The sequence below is a fragment of the Cydia strobilella genome, chromosome 24 (genome assembly GCF_947568885.1).
Source record: "Cydia strobilella chromosome 24, ilCydStro3.1, whole genome shotgun sequence".
Taxonomy (NCBI): Eukaryota; Metazoa; Arthropoda; class Insecta; order Lepidoptera; family Tortricidae; genus Cydia; species Cydia strobilella.
The window spans coordinates 8949509-8972458 of NC_086064.1; the positions used below are offsets into that span (position 1 = coordinate 8949509).

General features: G+C 37.9%; 3 protein-coding genes and 1 non-coding gene across 5 annotated transcripts; 1 reads left to right on the plus strand and 3 right to left on the minus strand.

Annotated features, from left to right (window-relative positions):
- Nucleotides 1–4545: 4545 nt before the first annotated feature.
- LOC134752252 (zinc finger protein 239-like) lies at nucleotides 4546–9499 on the minus strand. The gene is made up of 3 exons (XM_063687882.1): nucleotides 9171–9499; nucleotides 6906–7052; nucleotides 4546–5513 (listed from the first exon to the last, which is right to left on the minus strand). Exons 1-3 carry the CDS (start codon nucleotides 9256–9258, stop codon nucleotides 4570–4572), a joined length of 1179 nt encoding a protein of 392 aa, XP_063543952.1. The 5' UTR covers nucleotides 9259–9499; the 3' UTR covers nucleotides 4546–4569.
- Nucleotides 9500–10732: 1233 nt separating this feature from the next.
- On the minus strand, nucleotides 10733–10804 carry Trnat-cgu (transfer RNA threonine (anticodon CGU)). The gene has a single exon. It is a non-coding gene; the product is annotated as a tRNA-Thr (tRNA).
- Nucleotides 10805–11970: 1166 nt separating this feature from the next.
- Nucleotides 11971–15727, minus strand: LOC134752051 (zinc finger protein 271-like). Its single transcript, XM_063687611.1, has 2 exons — nucleotides 15374–15727; nucleotides 11971–12621 (listed from the first exon to the last, which is right to left on the minus strand). Exons 1-2 carry the CDS (start codon nucleotides 15597–15599, stop codon nucleotides 11978–11980), a joined length of 870 nt encoding a protein of 289 aa, XP_063543681.1. The 5' UTR covers nucleotides 15600–15727; the 3' UTR covers nucleotides 11971–11977.
- A 449-nt stretch (nucleotides 15728–16176) lies between these two features.
- LOC134752101 (zinc finger protein OZF-like) lies at nucleotides 16177–22507 on the plus strand. Of its 2 annotated transcripts, XM_063687663.1 has the most exons (4): nucleotides 16177–16445; nucleotides 18165–18260; nucleotides 19214–19297; nucleotides 20713–22507. In XM_063687663.1, the coding sequence occupies exons 1-4, from the start codon at nucleotides 16391–16393 to the stop codon at nucleotides 21801–21803; spliced, it is 1326 nt and encodes a 441-aa protein (XP_063543733.1). In that variant the 5' UTR covers nucleotides 16177–16390; the 3' UTR covers nucleotides 21804–22507. The 2 variants fall into 2 exon arrangements, with proteins under 2 accessions (XP_063543733.1, XP_063543734.1); XM_063687664.1 differs by lacking the exon at nucleotides 18165–18260 and having other exon boundaries at nucleotides 16178–16445.
- Nucleotides 22508–22950: the final 443 nt, after the last annotated feature.

The following is a 22950-nucleotide window of genomic DNA, read 5'->3' on the forward strand; positions in this document are numbered from 1 at the left end:
TGCATGTCGAACAGCTGGTCGGTACCGACACTCCAACGGCGAGCTGATGCTGTAGTGGCTGCGGCGAGGGTTTTGAGCAAATCGACAGTTTTAACCTATTATACTTACTTTACTCTTAACGCATTTTGGATTTATCACGACGAATGAGCTTGTGCATGCGAGCATGCATGCCATTGATAGGAATGGTGTCCGGAACCATCAGAATGATTGCTATTACACTTTATCCAGGCGCTAAACTTACTCTAGTTGCTGTTACTGATTCCACCCAGACGAAGTCGCGGGCATAAGCTAGTGCTTAATAAAATAAGGAACCTTAAGTCCGGGCTTGTCTCCCTCCCTCCCTTTATTCTCGAGCCCACCGTTTACACTCGCGTCTCGTGGACCTCGTGGCGCGGCTCGCACGCGAATATAAACCGGACTTTAGGCTTCGGTCGCGGATCCGCTGTACGAGTGAGACAGCGCTATGGACATTATATGTCATAGTATACACAAGTAGTTATAGACACGCCACCGAGCGACCGGAAGTAAGAGAAAGAATATTCATATACAATTTGGGCAGCATAGGACTTTTTCTCTTGTAAATTTCGGTATTTCACCATCGCCTCCTACCTATGATGCCACCCGGTCGGTGATAAGGACAAAGCATGGCACTATTTTCTCTTTCCTCTTATAGAAATCGCAATAAGACTATCTTTCTCTATCAAAGAGTGTCAGGCCCTTGTTATATGTATAGTGATGTTGCACACCACCGCAAATTTTTGATAGCGCCTTCCTTCCACGAATATCATCGCTATACTTACTCAACCTCATATCTGCAACAATCAATTGATGGAAATGTCGTTTCTTTCATTCGGAATACGGGTGTTTTTGTCTTCACATGAGTGTTGCAGATACGAGGTTGAGTAAGTATAGCGGCGATATTGCTTCGTCATATTTTTTGTTTTTCTTCTAAAGGTACTTAGCAATAAGGAAAGAAATGAAACACAATGACATGCTGAAATAACGTGAAACTAGGAATTAAATTTTCTTAGTTTCACAAAATGAGGCCGTATGGCGACATTGGTGACTGTACAGTCGCCATCAGATATATCGGAGCGGCCAGGGTGCTCACAAATATCTGAACACGCCGCTATTGTCAGGCGTTACAGTGCGTGTTTAGATATTTTTGAACACCTCGGCCACTTTGATATATCCGATGGCGACTGTACGTATGCGGCTAAGTTCTAAATAACTCATAAGGTGAATTAAAATCACTTATTTGCTTCTCTCGTGGCCAAATGAAAGTCAAACTTTTAATATTTTACTCACTTTTAACAATTAATAATAACAATGAAAAAATACCTAAGTACTTATTAAAAATTCGCGAGTCATAGGGAATATTACGCGAAACTCTGCGTAGGGGGCGCCAGGGCGCCACTACCACAATCTGAGGTCTATCGTGAAACAAGAAAATTTCTTTATCTAACATATGTCACCCTTGCATATTCGAGCGATAAAGAGGCAGATAGCGAATTTTCGGATTCGCGTTTCCCGGTAGGTCCTCTGACGCAAACCACCTTGATGCATCAATGTCATATTTTATAATCAGTGAAAACTTGTCAAAACCCCGTTAAAGGTACAGTATGTATAAGTTACTCTATGGTTTACTAGAAAGGCACCTGCACTCTGGTGGCTGAACATTGCAGTTATATCCTCTATTCACGTGCAAAATTTGGAGGCTTTGCGGGTTGTGTATTTAAGTAAGTTCTTAACCCTTGAAGTGGCAGGAACCGCCTCGCGGACAATTAACGTCATTAAAATTTGGAATTTGATTAATTAAAAAAAAAACGAAATTCCTTCTACTCAAAAATGACGTATGCCACTTGAAAGGTTAATGAGACGATTGCCATCTTGGTACATATCTTATTATCTTATACTTACTTTTATGACAAAAAAATATTTTAAGCTTTTAATGATTACCCTTTTAAAGTCATAGACATACCAAAGATAGATATAACTCCGTAATAGATGGATACAGTCTAAGGAAAAAACGTGCCTCGAAAATCAAGAAAATTTGATTCTCGTTCAGAGGGCGCTACTAGTTTTGGCCTACAGTCGTATAGATGGCGTTGACGGTTTCGTTTGTTATTTAACAATTTTAACGCATATCAGTGAAAGAACATGGGTCAAAATCATAAAAATAATTATTGCAAATAAAAAAAATCATTTATCTATATTTAAATACATTCTATCGTATTTTTATAAATCTTCATTTTTAGTTTTAAACTGTGTCGATAGATGGCAGTGAATTTACTGTGGTTACAAAATTTACTATGACAGTACCGCTCTAGTATAGTTAGTAGCTATACTAGAGCGGTACTGTCATAGCGCCGTACTATTACGGAAAAAAACAGCAAAATAATCACGTTTGTTGTATGGGAGCCCCATTTAAATATTTATATTATTCTGTTTTTAGTATTTGTTGTTATAGCGGCAACAGAAATACATCACCTGTGAAAATTTCAACTGTCTAGCTATCACGGTTCATGAGATACAGCCTGGTGACAGACGGACAGCGGAGTCTTAGTAATAGGGTCCCGTTTTTACCCTTTGGGTACGGAACCCTAAAAAAGGTACTAGCGATTAAGAGTCCAGAGCGAAGTTCGTTTCTCCATACAAACGTAGTTCCGCTCACATTTTAAAACGACTAGCTAGATTCCTCTGAAACTTTGTACTTACAATATGATAAGATATATCTGGTCCTGTAATTAGTTTATGTACCTTCAGATACCATAGTAAAAAAATACAGCGAATTTTTTCATACAAAACTTGCTTTTGCTCTATTTCGTTTGTTTTATAAGCTGAAGCTATATATATATATATATATATATTATGAAATAGGAGGCAAACGGTAAGCGATTACCGCCGCCCATGGACACCCGCAACACCAGAGGGGTTGTAAGTGCGTTGCCGGCCTTTAAGATGGGAATACGCTCTTTTCTTGAAGGTTTGAAGGTCATATCGGTCCGGAAATACCGCAGGCGACAGTTCATTCCATATTAACTAATTACAAGTATAAATATACCTCATGTCATTGTATGTTCAAAGTTTTATTACAATCCAACACGTAGTTTTAAAATGAGAAAGAAACTCCGTTTGTATGGGAAGGTAAAATTCGGCCGAGCTTGCTGCGGATTCTTTAGTCCCATTTCATACAGAGTAATAATAACATCATAAATACAAAGTAAGCTGAAGAGATATACATAACAAGAATCTTGCTTGCTTATGTAAAGGTGCATATTTATATTTATTCAACATTACATGTCATGTGCATTACAAAAAATGTTAGTTACAGGTAGTTGGTACATGACACCCTGATAGGGCACAAAATGCTAACAGGTACATTAGGTACTTACAATTCTAGCGAAAATAAAAATAATTAATATGCAGTGCGTCGGGGTTGTTTGCCGAAGCTCGCGTGGACGGCTTCCAAGCCATAATGCGCAAGAGAGTGGCCTCCCTGATGCGCCGTGTAAGGGACAGCCCCAGCAGCCTTCTGAATACTGTTTTGGACAGGTTAGATTGTCCAATAGTAAACAAATGGAATGCCATGCACATGGATAACAGGAGTGCTGTTGGGCTAAGTTAGTTATTTAAGTAGTAGTTTTATTTATTTAAGTTATGTAATAATATAGTCTGTAAGGTAGCCGTAATATGGGCCTTGTTGCCTGATTAAATTATTAAATAAATATAATTTAAAGCTAAGATAGTTCAACACACCACAATCAAATTTTGTGGAGAAACACTGTGCAACACCATACCTGGTAACTTACAAAAAAAAAACTGTAGTGTGGATACACCTTAATACAGAGGCCCATTTCTCGAATGGTATTAGTCTAATAATTTTAGTGTGTTGCCATGGTAACCCATACGATTTGATAATTCGTGGACTAATAATATTAGTCTTAATACCTTTCGAGAAATGGGCCCCAGGGCAACTGCATCTTTTAAATATCAGCGGGACATCGGACGGATCAACCCAGCCCCAAAATAAGCAAAGCTTGTACTATGGCTGCTAGGCGACGATATACATAATTATATAGATAAATACATACTTATCCATTACCATTACCATTACGAGATACCTAGGTATAAGTAGCCATATTGACATCTTTTTCGTAACCACGCTATTATTTGACATTGTATACATATTTCCCAAAATTTATTTGACTTTGTGATGAATTTATTTTGCTATTGATATTTGATGATGATTTTGATATGTATTGACATTTGTAAATAATAGTTGACGATCATAATATAAATTCGTATAGATTAGCTTAAAATAATTTATAATGTAATTTAATATTATGAAATAAATAAATCTAAATCTATACATAGAAAACACCCATGACTCGGGAACAATATATTTGTGCTCATAACACAAATAAATGCCCTTACCGGGATTCAATCAATCAATCAATCAATATATTTTATTTCAGACTAATGTCCATAGTGTTAGTGTATTCGAACCCAGTTCTATCAGCTTCACAGGCAGGGTCACTACCACTACCCACTAGGCCAGACCAGTCGTCACGCGTGAGTCTGTAAATGCCTAGTTAAGTCGCGCTTGTCGCTGTACCGCTTTGTGCATATGTCGCAAGCGTGTGGTTTCGGGGGCGGAGACCGTGGCAACGGTGAGTGGTGTTTCAGCAAATGTCTCTTTAAGTTAAACAACTGTGAAAACTGTGCTTGACACATTTCGCAGCAATAAGGCTTGACTTCCATATGTGTTATTTTATGATGTTTGAAACTAGTCTTGTAACTGAACATTTTCTTACAAATATCGCATGTGTACGGCTTCTCTCTAGTGTGGACTCGCACATGTTCCTTTAAAGTAGGTTTTGTAGTAAACTGCTTCTTACATATTTCGCAGGAGAACGGTTTTTCACCCGTATGTGTCCTTTTATGAACATTTAAATGAGATAGTTGCGTGAATCGCGCTCCACATGTAACACAACTGTAGGGTTTAACTCCATCGTGAATACGTTTGTGTGTTTTTAAGGAGTCTATGTAACTGAATGATTTTTTGCATATATCGCATGCGTAAGCCTTCGTTTTTGTATGAGAAATCTTATGCTTATTTAAATTGCCTGCACTAAAGAACTCTTTGTTGCAAAGCTCACATGTGTACACCTTTTCACGTGTATGTATTTTTCTATGACGTTTTAAATAATCTCTTGTCGCAAATTCCTTTCCGCAAGTTTCGCAGGCAGGTAGTCTTTTCCTTTTTTTAAGTTGTTTTGGAATTTTTTTTGAAATTCTTCGCAAATGAGAATAAATGTGTTGAATTAAGTTGTTTTTCCGTTTAAACGTTTTGCCACAACTGTCGCACACATATATCTTAGTTTTTTCGAAATCTTGAAGGATAATGCTTCTTTTTTCCTGTCGTGAGTCGATTTCTTTTTTAGTGTAAGTGGTGGCACGGGGCACGAGCAGATCTTCGTCTTTGATGGTTGCTGTGTGACTGGATGTGGCTGAAATAAAAATAAAAATATAATGAAAATCTAGACATGGTCACTAAGATAAAAAGAAAGAAAGATAATATATTTATTAAGGCAAGGCAAGGTAAGGGCATTTATTTGTGTGATAAACACAAATATTTGTTCTTGAGTCGTGGGTGTTTTCTATGTATGTATGTATTTATCTATATCTCTCTCTTTGCCTAGCCACGTCCCATTTCATTTGGGGTCGGCTCTCCTCGTCAATCTTCGCCACACTCTTCGGTTCTGGGTCGTTGTGTCGTTGATTTGGGCTTTCTTTAGGTCATTGTTGATGACAGACATCCAAGTTTGAAGGGGTCTACCGGGATTCCTCGGACCGGTGTTTATACTGAGGACCTTTCTGGTATGTATTTATCTATATAATTATGTATATCGTCGCCTAGCACCCATAGTACAAGCTTTGCTTAGTTTAGGGCTAGGTTGATCTGTGTAAGATGTCCTCTAATATTTATTTACAAAAGTGGACGACCTCAACTCCACTTTACACACAACTGTAGGTACAATCGCCATCAGATATATCGGAGCAGCCAATGTGCTCACAAATATCTGAACATGCCACTGTTGAACAAGGCAGTGCGTGTTCAGATGTTGTGAACACCTTGGCCGCTCCGATATATCTGATGACGACTGTGTAAGACTAAAACTCCCGTACTTCGGTAAAGAACTTTTAAGAAGAAAAGGGACAACGGCTTATCCATACAAACTTAGCCACCGTTTTCCTCCCTGGATATTAACAGTATAGAATAGTTATTTACGATACAAGTGCGGAAAAGAGGAAATTCGAAACGAGTGGCGATAAATTAAAACACGATCGCAGGGAGTGTTTTAAATCGACACGAGTTGCGAATTACCTATTCGCACGTGTATCGTACAAAGTTTTACAGCACATATGGCCCTTTAAACTTTCGACATATGCACGATAAGTGCTATTTGACGCATTAGTGCGAGAAAGTAGCACCATATGTACTGTAAAATATTTTTTTATGCAGTTTAATATAAAGCTTTTTTGATTGATATATATGTTACATATCATATCGCCCTTATTGATTGCCTCACAAAATTATGAATTGGAAAATATCGTATACCACAAATACAATGAGTTATTTGCTTTTAAAATGTTCTATCATTTTTACAATATCAATGAGTAAATTTTCATTGCACGAAAATAACAGTTTTTTATTGTTTCCACAATCTTTAGAACTTTTGTGTAAACAAGACACAAATTGTGCGTTTTCAACCAAAAGGTACCACATTGTCGCTTGTTGATAAGGTTGATTTCTATATGGAAATAGCGCCTTACTGACAAGCGACAATAAGTACCCTTTTGGTTGAAAATGGCACAATTACAAAGATAGACATACTCACTGCGGCGAGGTCCCTGAACTACCTCTGGTCCCAACACTAGCTCGTCTTTGACCTCGTGGTCGGAGTACAGGCCTCCTTCTGCCTCCGCATCCTCATTAGAGCTGTCACAGTCAGGCAGCTCAGTGAACGGTTCCACCTTCACACACACTGGTAAATAAAATAATAACCTTTAAAAACAAAGAAAGTGACTTCAAAAAGGATAAAATAATATATTATCCCTTTTGTCTGCGCTAGCTAGCATAATCCGAGATCCTTAAAATAAATAGAGCCAAGTGGTCTCAGATTGGTACCCTAGAGATAGCAAACGAAACGGAGGACGCCAGCGAACCAGATGGGAAGACGACCTAAAACTCACAGCCGGTGTCCACTGGAGAAGTACGTGACAGAACACAATGGTAGATGTTGGAGGAGGCCTATGCCAAGAGGCACACTGAACTGCGAGACATTATATAACAATACAACAACAAATATCTAAACACAGAACTTGTAGTACAGAATAAAGAGGCTTATTATTATTATTATGCGCTAGCTACTGATATGTTTGATATGAAGTTAGTGCCAAATCTTAAAAGCACTAACACACTTCTTCTTCCTGCCCTTATCCCACGTTATGTGGGGTCGGCACAACATGTTTTTCTCTTCCATTCTCCTCTATCTTTCGTCACCTCAGCACTCACTCCTTTCTTTCTCATATCCTCTTTCACACAATCCATCCATCGCTTTTTGGGTCTACCATACGCTCTCCGTCCATCAACATTCATCCCTAACATTCTTTTGCCTATATGGCATTCATCCCTCCTCATCACATGCCCAACACACTAACACACTGTTGAACCTAATGTGGTTAGACTAAAAGGAAAGTAAGTTGTCTATACTTGTTTTGGGGTATGATTGACCAGTATTGTACTATTTGGCTTGGCACTTAGCATATCAGTATAGACAGGTAACAAACATACAAAACAAAATGGTCAAATTGATAACCTCCTTTTTTAAATCGATTAAGAAGTACTGTTATTTATCAACAAAATATCAACAATCACATTTACATATTATCATACGCGCGATGCAATTTCCTCGCGCACAAAACGGCCAGTGTAGACGTGCCTCGGCCGAGGCGGTGCGCGCGAGATACTTGCCTTTACCTGCCTGTAGGCGTACCACATGATTGGCGCGATAGTATCTAGCCCGCGAGATAGACCACCAGTCTTTTTAACTGAATTACTTAAAGAGGGGCGGGAAGTCTGTCTCGCGGGTGAGATACCGTCGCGCCAATCATGTGCTAGTCCGGCCGATAAACAGCCATTACAGCCTATGCACGCTTGTAATTCCAAAATTGTCCCAAGCGTCCTTCCAAATACGAACGTGTTATGCTATTTCAGTCAGGTCAGGATTCGGTCAGTCAAAAATTACTGAGGTTGATTGAAGTAGCATGACAAAACCGGGCAAGTGCGAGTCAGACTCGCGCACGAAGGGTTACATACCATTACGCTCAAAAACAGCAAAAAAATCACGTTTGTTGTATGGGAGCCCAACTTAAATATTTATATTATTCTGTTTTTAGTATTTGTTGTTATAGCGGCAATAGAAATACATCATCTGTGACATTTTCAGCTGTTTAGCTATCATGGTTCATGAGACACAGCCTCGTGACAGTCTGACAGACAGACAGCGGAGTCTTAGTAATAGGGTCCGGTTTTTACCCTTTGGGAACGAAACCCTAAAAACGATGGCAAACAATTATGCACTACATCTGTACATCTTTAGGACCTCTGAGAACCTACTAAGGAAGTCTATTCAAACGTGGTTTAAGCATTTGTTTGTTTTCAGAGTTCCCATCGGGGTTCAAACCCAAGCCTTCCCATTTCAAAGCCACACGCCTTACAGCTCTGCCATGCTAACAACATATGAAGTAATCGCAGTTGAAGTTATGCAATTGTTTATCTTGTTATTTTTGAATAATTTGTTATTTAAACGATGTTTTTCTAGGGTTCCGTACCTAAAGGGCAAAAACGGGACCATATTACTAAGACTCCGCTGTCCGTCTGTCAGCAGGCTGTATCTCATGAACCGTGATAGCTAGACAGTTGAAATTTTCACAGAGGATGTTGCCGCTATAACAACAAATACTAAAAAGTACGGAACCCTCGGTGGGCGAGTCCGACTCGCACTTGGCTGGTTTTATGCAAGTACTGCACATACGATAAGCAGGGCTTAGCTGCTAAGCCAACAGGCAATAAAATAAAATAAAAACGTTTTAAGGCTAACCATTATGTGTAAATCCGTCATGCGCCACGTCCACGTCCAGAGTTTTATAATTAGGTTCCGGCTTCACGACTACGGTCTCAAACGACATGTTTTTTATAACGGTAACGTCTAAATTAACTCATTTACGGTATTTCGATTAACGCAGTTGATTTTAGTTGTTTCTAGAATATGTAAACAACAATATTGTTTAATGTACGTCCGTGATGGATAAACTGTTGCTTCCTAATGTTTTATTGCCAACATCTCTGTACACAGTTATTCAATAAATATTATCTTATCTAGATTCTAGAATATGTACACACAATTAATTCGCTAATATATTAAACCAAAAGAATAAATAATCGAAAACTTCTTAATTAGTTCAGTAACCTAACCTAAGAAACCTTTTTATGACAGTATTGACAGGACGTAAACAAAATGGCGTCGCAATTCTCGACCATAGATTCGGCTAGCTAGATTTTTTTACAAATTCATCAAGTAAGGGTCTCTATACATTTTACAATTCGGCTTGCGATTTTTCGTTCGATATCTCGATGCGTTCTATCGTTCATTTCCCTTGTCCCTATGTAACGCAACGGTGTGTTCGCCGGACCTTGCGTCAAATAAACATGCGATTTTAAAGCCATAACTTGCGACCTTGACGCAGTCCGAGGCCTGAGTAATAACCGCGAAAATCGAAGTTCGCAAATTGCGGGCATTTTTCTCTGTCACTCTAATTACGCCTTCATTGGAGTAAAAGAGAAAGATCCCCGCAATTTGCGAATGTCGGTTTAAGCGGTAGCCCCACTGTTCGGTCGTGTGGAAGTTGATCTACCGTAAGTACGTTCGTTTTCTCAGACTGATCTACTTGGTTGATGTGAAAAAGATAAACCATTAATTGTGGTATTATCTATAAAAAGGGACCTTATTGTCGATGGTGCTTACACCATTATTAACGATGCTCCGATATAAATACAATGCCACGCGGCGCTGTGCGGCGTAAGCGCCATCGACAATAAGGTCCCTTTTCATAGAAAATGCCCCAATTGTACGCGTTTTATTTATCAGTAATTTTTTTTGTGTCAGTTTTGCTTCGATTTAACATAATGAGAGTGCAAACATGGTCTATCAAGTTACTAAAAATACAAATAAATGAACCATAAATTAAAAATTAGTTAAAACTATTAAACATATCACTATCACGAAGCTGAATATAGCAACTATCAAAATTAACATTTTGTATAATAAAAAAGACATGATGAAACTGAGGCGGTCACTGATAGGAATGATTCATTTCCATTTTGCCTGCTGGGCACAAGTGGAACTAGGGGCATTTCTATTTCTCCCTGCCGAGGATAAATTGTTCGCGGGGAGAAATGGGAAGAAATCCCTTCCATTTGTTTGCGCCCAGTTCACGCGGGGCGGGCACAAATGGGAACATACCATATAATTTTATACATTTTGGTCCCTTGCTGTAAGATAAGATCGTGTCATTACCTAAAAAAATTTAGGTAATGACTATATATAAATTATAAACTGAAATAGATAACATATACTAAAGAAAAGGTGACCAAGTCCACCGGTGGCCGAGGCGGGAATCGAACCCGCGTCTTCAGCTTACGCGGCTAATGTCCTGACCACTAGACCACCCGGCCACGGCGGTACCCGTCCCAAATTCTCTGGTGTATGCTAATGCTAGCTTTGAAAGGCTAGGCGCCTTTGACCAACATTAAGGGCGAGCAGCGTGCTTACACCGCCTATACGAATCCTTTACTGGATTACGGTATCGCGAGAGAGATGGTGCTGCCATCTATCCAACTAGGAAACAAATAAAATTATTTTTATTAAAAAAATATTTTGATTTGTGTTTTGTGTATGATATCTATTTCAGTTTATAATTTATTTATTAGTCAATCCGTATGTTGGGATTTAATACACCGATGCCATGCCATGGAATACAAATTTAGTTTAGTAACGTTTTATTTATTAAAAAAAAAGTTATAATAAACTAAAGAAACATCATTAGGGCCAAATAATGTCTATGTATGCATATTCTTTAATGTACATAGAAAAACAAATATGAGAAACACAGTTACAAAGAGAATTAAATACAACAACAAAGGCGGACTTACTTATCCCTATATGGGATCTCTTCCAGTCAACCTTTGAGGAAACGAGTTATGGTAATTTTTAACAGATGATGAAGCTTTCAGTTTTAACCTCAGGTTAATTATTTGAACTTTGAACCAATAATAGTGAATGTGATGAAATTTGACACCCATAATCTCTGAGCCTCAAGAGAGTGTTTAAATGTGCGTTAAAAGCAATGCAACTCAATCTCATGTTACATACATCGCAACTTCATGATTTCTCACCACTGCAACTCTGTAAGTAAGTATAAGTAAATATTCTTTATTGTGCTCCATAAAATTAAAAAAAATACACAGAAAGCGACATACAAGCTTAAGTCTATGTAACAACAGGCGGTCTTATCACTAAAAAGCGATCTTTTCCAGACAACCTTTCTCTGTAATTGCAGTCTAAATTTAACTTCCTCCTTCATACTTCACTTCACACGGAACTGGCTTCATTGTTTTGCAATTTTATTTGCTTCAGATATTTTTGAGTTACTTTGTCCTCGCTGGGCTAACTTAGCAGCATAATGTTCACCTGTGGGCGCATTCGGACGCCGAATCATCCGGTCAGCAGCTCGCAAGAGCTGAGGTTCTAAGCCTGAAATCAGATTGAGACATTGTTATAGAGATTAACTGAAAATAATATTTATTTTTTGACCTCGGCATATGTTAAGAGACATTGTTCTTACCCAGCTATAGCTTTCCCTCATTGTGTAGTAGCGTATGTTTTTCCAGATATATTCTCTTCGTAAATTGCTTATTACATTTCACGCAGCAATGTCGCTTCTCTCCCGTATGTGTTCTTATGTGCTTAGTCAAATTACCGCTTGACGAAAACTGTTTCTTACATATCTCGCAAGCGAACGGCTTTTCACCAGTGTGGACCCTTTTATGCTTATTTAAATCAGTGCTTTTAATGAAAGGTTTCTGGCATACTTTACAGACATACGGCCTCTCACCGGTGTGTATTCGTTTATGTGTTAGCAAATTATGCAATTCTGTAAACTGTTTATGGCATATGTCGCAGGTGTGCGGTTTTTCACCAGTGTGGCTGCGACTATGCCTGTTAAACGCGAAGAGATGGGCGAACTGTTTTTTGCATACTTCACACGAGTATGGTTTCTCACCAGTGTGTATTCTTTGGTGTCGTTTCAAATGCGCCGTTTTTGGAAACCGTTTTTTGCAAACGTCGCACGAGATTATTTTGCGTCTAGATTTACGTTTCTTTGCGTTTTTCGTGTGGTTTTCTGATAGAGGGTTATTTCTTACATGCTGATCTTCGCCGAAGGCACGGCTGAGTTCCTCCTCACGGTCGCCCGTGACACTTGACGACCAACCTGATAACAAAATATATACATTTTGATTAAAAATAAGTTAGTAGAAGAAGTAAGTAAGAAGAAGTTAAGTGCTACTGATGTGGTCAGAAAGTTTCCAAAATTGCGAATGTTCCACTTGGAAAAAATTCGGTACCTTCTTATTATATGTCGCATTGGGCAACTGTTGTGATAGCTGTATCGTTATTATCAACAAATAAATAAATAAATATTTTTATGCAAGAATCAAAATTTTCCTTTTATATTTCAAAGTTTCTATTGTTTGCTGTCAAATTTTCCTAAGATTTCCGAGAACTCTCTCAATATTTTGCAAAGTCCGAAACTCTAATATCTACTAAATATTCTTTTCTGTTCTCTGTGCGAAAAAGTCATCTTTTGGCAAGCTGAGCTAAACGAAGTTGCCGCTTTCCAGCTCCGTCGAATTGGAAAAATAATATACAAAACCTCAGGTAGTAAATAAGAAAGTCTCAGATCACATGTGTGTTATTTTATACATTTAGATTTTTTTTTAAGAGCATAGGTGCCTAGCTGCCGGCGCTGCCGCCTTACAATCAATAAAAGTAAAAAAAAGTAAATAAATATTATAGGATATTATTACACTAATGAGGGCTAACGCGTATGAATTCACCGCTAGGGGCGCTAGTGTAGATGGTGGTCTTTTCCATAGTTCGAAATGTCAAATGTCACTTGTCACTTCAATGACCGACAGCTGTTCTTTAGTCTTTTGGACCACCATCAACAGAGGCGCCAACTGGTGAGCAAAAAAACGATAGCCCTCATTGACTAAGTCCTACAGTAAGCTCAATGATATACAGTTGTGTGTAATATAATAGCAGTCAATAGGAAAATGAAAATAAGGGGAAAACTATAACTTTAGATCCATTATATTGGATCTTTTTTATTTATAATTCTTCTGCTAACTGCTTTACTTGACATTGACTAGAACAAAAGCAATACTTTATCGATCTTACAGACAGATTTGACTGCTTACAGACAGTCACAAGAGGGCGAGAACAAAATTTAAAATCCGTATAGAATTTGTATTCCACAAAATTATTCTGTAAGTTTCGTAAAAACTAGAGCCACGCCAGTTCTAGGGAGTAGTTGTCAAGCGTATCTCAGGCTCCTATAAATATGCCCAATTGGGGAAGATCTTACAGAAAACCGCAGCCAAATAACACTAGACTCTACTCATAGTGTTGTGTTCCTGCCGGTGAGTACCTAAGGTTGCCAGAGCTCAACGTGGTTGCGGGGTGTTAGGGTCGGCAACGCGCATGTAGCTGCTCTGGAGTCGCAGGCGTAGGCTACGGAGACTGTTTAACATCAGGCGGACGGTATGCTTGTTTGCCACCGACGTAGTATTAAATAGTAGATTGTTAACCAAGGGATGAAAGGCACTCATTCCTGCCGAGGTTGTTTGGTGCTCGAACGCAGTGAGAGCGCCAATAGCCGGAGGCTGAAATGATGCCGTTCACCTGAGTTAAACATTCAATAATATTGGAAGTAAAAAAATATATCACGAAAACCGACTTTTTTACTACCTAGTGGAAATTCTTGTAAAACGTTACAACCTACGAAAAAAATACTATTGTGTACTATAATCGTAACTTAGTATCTTGCCTATTATTTCCAATCATCCAGAACAAAATATAATTTTCTATAATACGATCTTTGTGTCAGAGTGTACTAGTAGTCCATCATTTGAACTATGTTGTTGATTTTGACCGAATACTTGGTTTGTCATGGGCGGCACTATCATTTAGAGCCCCAAGCAAACAAACAAAATCAAGTATTTGGTACTTAAACCCAAGTCTTACTCAAGAACTTAAAGCATAAAGACCCTTCTGTGATGGAATGCCACATTTTCTAAAACAACATTCTGATACAACTTGAAATTTGACATGAACATTCAAGTAACATCTATGTCTGGTACTAGTTTTTATATAAATTGTAATATAAATATATATATATATGCTCACTGTGTGAACCCGGCTATTATAAAGTTTTCCTGTTTTTTTTTGTTTAATCTGATTTTTATTGAGGCTTTGGACACTCTAGGTGAACATGTCAGCCTCATGAATTTTTCCTGTTAAAAATATTTTTAAGACACATACCCTCATTTATTACATTGTTTTTTCATAATAGAAAACAGATTTCTAGTCTAATTACGACAATCGTTTATTACTGGCTTCGTCTTATACTAAAATCAGTATTCTATTTATTTATTCACACAATTCAAGTAAACAGAAGGTGGCCAGTAATAGACGATTTACCCTACTTCAGAGGCGTTTTAACCTTGATGTATTTGCGTATTTGACAGAAAACTGCCAACCTTAAAAAAACCGGCCAAGTGCGAGTCGGATTTGCACACTGAGGGTTCCGTACTTTTGAGTATTTGTTGTTATAGCGGCAACAGAAATACATCATCTGTGAAAATTTCAACTGTCTAGTTATCACAGTTCATGAGTGTATCTGGTGACAGACAGACAGACGGACAGCGGAGTCTTAGTAATAGGGTCCCGGTTTTACCCTTTGGGTACAGAACCCTAAAGAAACAAAAACTTTCAGGTAAGATGACTTAGATGACATTCTATTGAGCGTACTGCACAGCACAGTGTTGGCTTATTGGAAGATCGATTCCCTTATTTTCTTAGATAAAAATTGAGGTGTCGGGATTGGATTGGTTCCCTGTCGGTGACTGATGGCACTACGTTAATTGATTGTTAGTAAATAACACAGTATTGAACTAACGCACCTGTTTTCTCATTTACCTGACCAGGTGCCTGGTCATCGTGCAAAAACTCGACCTTCACTTCAACCTCCTGAGGCTCCACCTTGATTTGGACCTCTGGCTTCAGCGCCATTCTGGTTTCCCCCTCCATACGCATGTCCGGTGCCTCCTCCCACTCTGGCTCTGTTTTTATAAATACTTCTTCCGGTTTCATAGGCATTGCTAGTTTCTCTTTTTTCATTAGAGCCATTAAGGAATACACAAGTATAAATTTATTAAGTATTTACGCGTGGGACAACTTGGTGTTCAATTATAAATAAGGCTGAATATGTTAAACACTGTAATTATTAAGAAGAAATGTGTGAATTCAGATATTTGTCTAAATTTCTAAAATGCAAGAATTCGCATAATACGTAACACCATAGACAAGATAGCGTCGACAATTTGACACTGACACTGACAGCTGTCAGCCCACCGGGTTGTATTTTTTTTTTAGTTCTTGGTACGCCAAAGGCATGGCAAACATCTTTTTTCTAAAAGAATAAAAAGCTATCCTTTATATCACAATGGTAATTTTATTTAATTTAGTTATGCTTAACACAAGTAATTTTCATTAATATGTTCAGTATTCATACTAGTTTTATTGTATTTTCTATGCAAATTATAATAAAGTTTTGGCAAGTTGGCAACAGTGACTTTAGTATGGTTTTGTATCATTCTTCTTGGTTGGAGTTTCGTCCACTTTTTCTGCTCTGTGCATTAACTTTTTTTTAGGTTATTTATCTGTATCTGTACAACTTTTGTTTTCAAACTTCAGCCTCGTCATAGTTTCTTAGAACTCTAAATTTGTTTAATCAGCATAAATTAGGTGTTTAATTAGTTATTTAATTTACTTTGTTCACATTAACACAGTTAGCTATAGTAAGACGTAACGTTATCTTATGTTCATTTGTCATACATTTACTTTTTCAAGTTTCTGTGAAAGCGAGCATTATAAAGGAATTCGTTTTGAAGAAGGAACCCGGCTGGGACCCGACCACCATGGTAGTAGTGGATGAGAGTTGGCTGCCCCCTGGCCTAATTACTTCGGAACATGGTAAGCATACTTTTATTCTTGTAATATCATAGTACAATTATGTGGCCCTAGTGAAAAAGGGTACGGGTAGTCCGCGCAGCTTAGGTCTTAGGGCTTGTTTCACTTGTACCCTTTTGGGCCACAGATTTCTATACTTCTATTCTTATGAATAACGACACATATTCGTATTTTTAAAAACAAAACAATGCTATATTGGTTGTCACATGGGATTATCGAAATATTTGTACTTTTACAATAGTGCCAACAAATATTCTATTGCTTTCCAAAATGAAGATCATTAAATAAATAGAATATTTTATCCGACTATTGTAATACAGTGAAATCTCGATAATCTGGCCAGGGCCTGATTTACCCACAGGCTAATAAGGCTAAAGCCTAGGGCGCAAGGACCAAGGGCGCGCGCAAGGGGGCGCGGCGGCGGCTCTGAGTTGAGTTGGTGGTCAGAACTCTAAGTCAGGCCCTGAATCCGGCACTTAGATGGTCCGGTATACCCAGTATTCCGGCACTAAAATTGGGATACAAATGATCATTCTATGTCCTAATTTACTATGTGTGTTTAGATTTTCACCCTTCAATCTTTATAAATGGCTAAGTTTCAGACCTATACCCTTGGCTTATACCCTTGGGGACCACTAAATGTGGGATAAAGCTAAATAATAAAATAAAAAAATAAGTTCCAGATAAGAGTAGAATTTCCGTCTAAATAATGTCTAAGTTTCTGGTAGAGAGTTCCACACATTTACCACACAATCGTTTCCTAGGGTTGCTATCACACGGGGGTTTGACAAGTTTTTTAGTGTCCTCTCAACCTTACATTCTGGCTTGATATGTATAGGTCTTTAATATTTGCAACATTGTAGTGTCCGGACAAGATTTTGTATGTCTCAATAAGATCGACTTGCTTCCTTCTGTCCTCCAATGTTGTGAGACCTAGTTTCTGAAGCCGTTCTTCATATGGCTATATACCTTATCCTATTGTAAGTATAAAGTTTCAAAGCAATCTAGGTAGTCGTTTTAAAAAGCGGAACTACGTTTGTATGGAGAACCTAGTTTGCCGGAGACCCTTAAAATCAACGGCACTGATAAATCCCCGCTACCCGCTACGTAAGATGTCGACTACAAAAATAATAAATAACCTTCAAGAAAAGAGCGTATTCCCATCTTAAAGGCCGGCAACGCACTTACAACCCCTCTGGTGTTGCGGGTGTCCATGGGCGGCGGTAATCGCTTACCATCAGGTGATCCGTCTGCTCGTTTGCCTCCTATTTCATAAAAAAAAAAAAGCGTTTTGGTAAGATAACTGATGTATGGAGTGAGCACTTACTTATTTCTCTATGGTAATAGTCTATAATAAAGGTTTATGTTTTATGTTACTAAAATAAAAATCATTTAAATGAAAAATATAAAATAACATTGATAAAAATTAAAAATTAAAATTATACAACTTTAACCCTACAAACATGTTTTTATATATGTACATTAATTCATTATTTACTATATAAATTACGCATCGACAATAGTTAAAAATCATTACTTACTATCATTCTAAGTATGTATAGTTGGTCAAACCAAATTGTCTGTCAATAAGAACAAAAAAAAACTATACTCATCCTCTTCTTTTGGGTGCTAGTACTAGTGTAAGACAAAGATAGTATTATTCTCTCTGTCTCTGTTTGAAATGAGACAGTCCTTTGGCAAAATATATTTCAATTGCTTCAGATGAAGTTGCCCAGGGGGGCGTCCCCTCGACTCCAACCCTCCCCAACTGTTTCGTCAGGCTGGAGCGCTTGCAGCTCGGCGAGATACCGAGAAAATGTGAGTGTTATACCGATAAAGTTGATGGAGAAATTATGAATGAATTTATTGAAAAAGTCACCTTGCATTTTTGTTAGGTTTTTTACTTTTAGTTAGTTTATTTTAATGGTAGTTTTAGTTAAGTTATAATTATTATGTTATTTAGGTAGTTCAATAATTGTAGTTTTAATTTGTAATGGCATTTTGTAAATTATGTTTATTTCAGACCTAGATTCTCACGAGATTTTTAGTTAACATTTATAAGTTTATTTGTTTGTTGTTGGACAATTTAAGTAAAAGCTTGTTTTTAAAAAATATTTGTACAGTCGGCATCAGATATATCGGAGCGGTCAAAGTGCTCAAAAATATGTTAACAAGCACTCTAACGCCTTGATAAAAGAGGCGTGTTCAGAGAGAACCTTGGCCGCTCCGATATATCTGATGGCAACTGTACAAATATTTTTTTAAAACAAGCTTTTACTTAAATTGTCCAACAACAAACAAATAAACTTTCCTTTCACCAACTTTTATTATTTCCGTTTGGCGCTATGGTTGACTGGTAGTGAAACCAACGCAACCTAATTGTCTTTGGGGTTTTTAGAATTGTCTTGATGAGTATTAGTTGTCTGTAGTAAGAAAAGTAAAGTTAGCGATAAAAGCTTGTAATGGTACGGCCACATCATGAGACGAGATGACCATTTCCCAGTTAAATCCGTCCTAAATATCCCCACTAAATCCTTGGGAAGAGGAAGACCTCCCGACACATGGTGGTCCAATATCAAGCGGGAGATGAAAGCCCAGAACCTTACCCCTATGACAACCCAGGATAGAGCGTCCTGGCGCCGCCGTACAAGGAGGCCCGACCCCAGATAGAACTGGGACTAAGGGAAGGAGGAAGAAGAAGAAGCGATAAAAGCTTGTAACAAAAATGAAATTTTGCCAAAAACTTATTTCATAGCATTATTTTGTTCCAGGTAATAACAGCAACGCGCTGCACCTTTCTCTTCCTAATTGTTTCGTACAATTGGAGCGCCTGCCGGACGAAACCTCGAACATAGGTGAATGTTAGATATTAAATTATACTATACTAATAGTAGATTATAGTAAGTTGTATTATATTCTTACACATGGGCATTATCCGAAATTAATCACCGGAATGTCTATGGTCGCGGTTAAATGCAGATATTGTATAATTATATAAAAGAGGATATAATAAGATAGAGCGGTACTGTGATAGTAAATTTTGTAACCACTGTAAATTCACTGCCATCTATCGACATACTTTAAAACTAAAAATGAAGATTTATAAAAATTTAAATATGGATAAATGATTTTTTTATTTGCATTAATATTTTTTATATGATTTTGACCCATGCTCTTTGACTGATATGCGTTAAAATTATAAATAACAAACGAAACCGTCAACGCCCTCTATACGAGAGTAGGCCAAAATTAGTGGCGCCATCTGATCGAGAATCAAATTTTCGTGATTTTCGCGGCACGTTTTTTCCTTAGACTGTATCCATCTATTACGGAGTTATATCTATCTTTGATTATATTTAGTACATAGCTGATTTTGGTATGGAAAAATAAGATGGCATAAACAATTTTTGAACTGATTCCATGACCGTAGAGACAACAGTGCTTTGTTTTCTGGCAATTTCAGCCCTATGGATGGTATAGAAAGGATCGCAATCTCTTATGGCAGAATTGTTGCAAAAGTGACCGCTTTCAGCTTTAAATAATAGTTCCCAATCTCTCCGGTGGCGCTAGTTAGGCTCTGGGACATGAGTATAACATGAACCATATAAGGCAACAAATAACCCGACCAAATTACGTAGGTTGTTTTTGGTAGTATTTCGGTGTATGGTGGCGCCGCCTAATTACTGTTTTTTGATGGACACTTTTCATACATAGAGATTTGGCTCCTTTATATAGTCTCCATGTTCAGCCCGTCTGCTGTGCGCCTATACCGATAAGTAATATATATTCAACCTTTTTTTATGAGGGCCAAAAATACGGTTTTGCCTTTAGCCCCATGCCGCAACATGAATTTGCTTAAAGTTGATGGTAAGATACCAGGATCACTTGGCGGAGTTGCGGGCCATAAAGAAAACAGTGGGCTGCATGCCTTATGGGCCATAGTTGAGTATGGCTGATCTACAGTGAAAATTTATTAATTAACTATACAAAAAAAAAACTATTTTACCACAGTCTAGGAACAAATAACTTTGTGTCAGAATTTATAGCTAGACTAGGTCATCTAGGTTTATGGTATATCTTCGTCTAATACCCATAGTACAGTCGAGTTCATAAATATGTATACATGTTTTTACCTTATTGCAATAGATTAAGGTGAAGAAGTGTATACATATTTATGAACTCGACTGTACAATCTTCGCTCAGTTTGAGCTAGATTGATCTGTGTAAAATTGTCCCCACATTTTTTTTGTTTCATTTGCTTCCTATACAGGTCTGACAACTTGCAAAGACAACATTGAAAACACCATATTTAAATACGCCCTCACCTGCCCAGTCTGCGGCCAAGGTTACCCCACCAAACGGAGCCTTTCGAACCACCAACGCATGCATACAATCAAAAGGTATGACTGCGATATATGCTCGAAAACTTACAAAATGAAAAGCAGTCTTATAAAGCATATTATTGAACATGGCCAGGAGAAACCGACGCACGTTTGCAGCTTTTGCTGCAAAGAATGCAAGACGCCGCGAGATTTAATCATACATGAACGTGTTCACACTGGGGAGAAGCCCTATACTTGCAATATGTGCGAATGGCGGTTTAGTGCCCGCACTAACTTGCTTACTCACATGAGAACTCACGGTAGCAAACTATACCCGTACAAATGCGATGTATGTCAAAAGAAATTTTCTCGGAAAGGTCACTTGTCATCTCATAGCCGTGTCCACACAGGGGATAGGCCGTACTCCTGCCCTTTATGCCCAAAGAGATTTTCTCAGAAAGGAAACTTAATTCCTCATCTTCTGTATCATAGAGGTCATAAACCATACTCGTGCGATGTATGTGACAAAAGTTATACTGAAAGTAAGTCCTTGAAAATGCACAAAAGAACGCACACCGGTGAAAAACCGTACACCTGCGATCATTGTGGAATATCAATTTCACGACGGGGTAATATGATCACGCATCTATTTGTTCACTCTGAAATCAAGCCATACTCTTGCAAAGTATGTAAAAAAGGTTTTAAGACAAAATCACATTTTAAATTCCATGAAATAAGTCACAAGGAAAAGCAATTTTCTTGTGAGGTCTGTAAACGGTTATTTAGTTATAAAAATTCTCTTTCAAGGCACATGATGTCCCACACAGGTGAGCGTCCACACTCCTGTGAATTATGTAAAAAGAGCTTTAAGACTAAAAGTGAGTTAAATAGGCACTCCCTCACCCACACTGGAGACAAACCCTACTCATGTGATGTATGTAAAGCTAAATTTAACGCAAAAACTCATGTCAAAAGGCACATCGTTAATAACAGTTGTTATAAAGGTCAAAACAAGCGTAGGCAGAACCAAAAAAAATAGTGGAGCCTATAATGCATGAATAGTTAAACTCAATTCACTCAACTCAACTTTTTTCTTTTTCTTTTTTCAATAATGAAAATATGTAACATACAGGTCAACTCGGCAATAGGTACTATATAAATTATACTATAGTATAATACTATAAGTTATTCGGTTTACCAAGACAAGTGTGCAACGATTTTCATTGCACACGCAGTGCATGTTATTTTAAACGTCAAACTTCTATGAAATTATGACGTATAAATAACACTTGCACTGCGTATTCTATCAAAATCGTTGCAGACTTATCTTGGTCCAACTCTATGATCAGCAATGGACTGATTGGAGGTCGCATGAAGCTGATCTCATCATCATCATCATCATCATGTCAGCCGATAGACGTCCACTGCTGGACATAGGCCTCCCCCAAGCTGAAGCTGATCTGTATTATGTTAAATTATTAAAAATATAATATATAACATGTGACATCTATTTCAGTTTACACTTTGTCTCAAATTGCCAATAAATACATATATTCAATATTTTTACACCTAAATTCAACTAGAACAGACTGTGGAAGTTTACTTTTATTTTTAAGTAGATTTGTAACGGAGTCCTGATATTGCGTGGAACGGAAAACTGCTAAAGTTGGATGCACCCGTTGACCGCCTTCCGTTCCTAAGGCCCCATTCGCACGAGAGCTTAAAAAGCGTTGCGTGTGTGACTCACCCATAAGTAAGAGCGAGAAAGAGATATCGCTTTCTCGCTCTTACTTATGGGTGCGTCACACACGCAATGCTTTTTAAGCTCTCGTGCGAATGGAGCCTAAGTGCGCATTTGCGATAAATGTTTATGACTTTGATCGTCAGGATCTAATAATCGCTTAAAGACTGCGAAAGTCTTCCAGTTCGGATTCTCTGGACAAACCTTGGGCCTTACGTCTATCATATTTACCTGTTCAAGTTTTGAATAAAATGTATATAATGACAGTCATGGTGGTTAACACTATGAGCATGAAATTTATGACGATTTTTTAGGGTAACTTATCCAATTAAATTTTCAAAGAATTTATCTTTGTTTTATAGGGTTCCGTATCCAAAGGGTAAAAACGGGACCCTATTACTAAGTCTCCGCTGTCCGTCTGTCTGTCTGTCACCAGGCTGTTTCT

Excerpts from the sequence above, each read along its gene's own strand:
- LOC134752252 (XM_063687882.1), bottom strand. The coding sequence starts at position 9,258 with ATGTCGTTTGAGACCGTAGTCGTGAAGCCGGAACCTAATTATAAAACT. Across the intron at positions 7,053-9,170 it reads TGACGGATTTACACATAATG|TGTGTGTGAAGGTGGAACCG; the intron begins GTTAGCCTTAAA and ends TTTATTTACCAG. Across the intron at positions 5,514-6,905 it reads AGTTCAGGGACCTCGCCGCA|CCACATCCAGTCACACAGCA; the intron begins GTGAGTATGTCT and ends TTTTTATTTCAG.
- LOC134752051 (XM_063687611.1), bottom strand. The coding sequence starts at position 15,599 with ATGGCTCTAATGAAAAAAGAGAAACTAGCAATGCCTATGAAACCGGAA. Across the intron at positions 12,622-15,373 it reads TCAGGTAAATGAGAAAACAG|GTTGGTCGTCAAGTGTCACG; the intron begins GTGCGTTAGTTC and ends TTTTGTTATCAG.
- LOC134752101 (XM_063687663.1), top strand. The coding sequence starts at position 16,391 with ATGGTAGTAGTGGATGAGAGTTGGCTGCCCCCTGGCCTAATTACTTCG. Across the intron at positions 16,446-18,164 it reads CCTAATTACTTCGGAACATG|ATGAAGTTGCCCAGGGGGGC; the intron begins GTAAGCATACTT and ends CAATTGCTTCAG. Across the intron at positions 19,298-20,712 it reads GGACGAAACCTCGAACATAG|GTCTGACAACTTGCAAAGAC; the intron begins GTGAATGTTAGA and ends CTTCCTATACAG.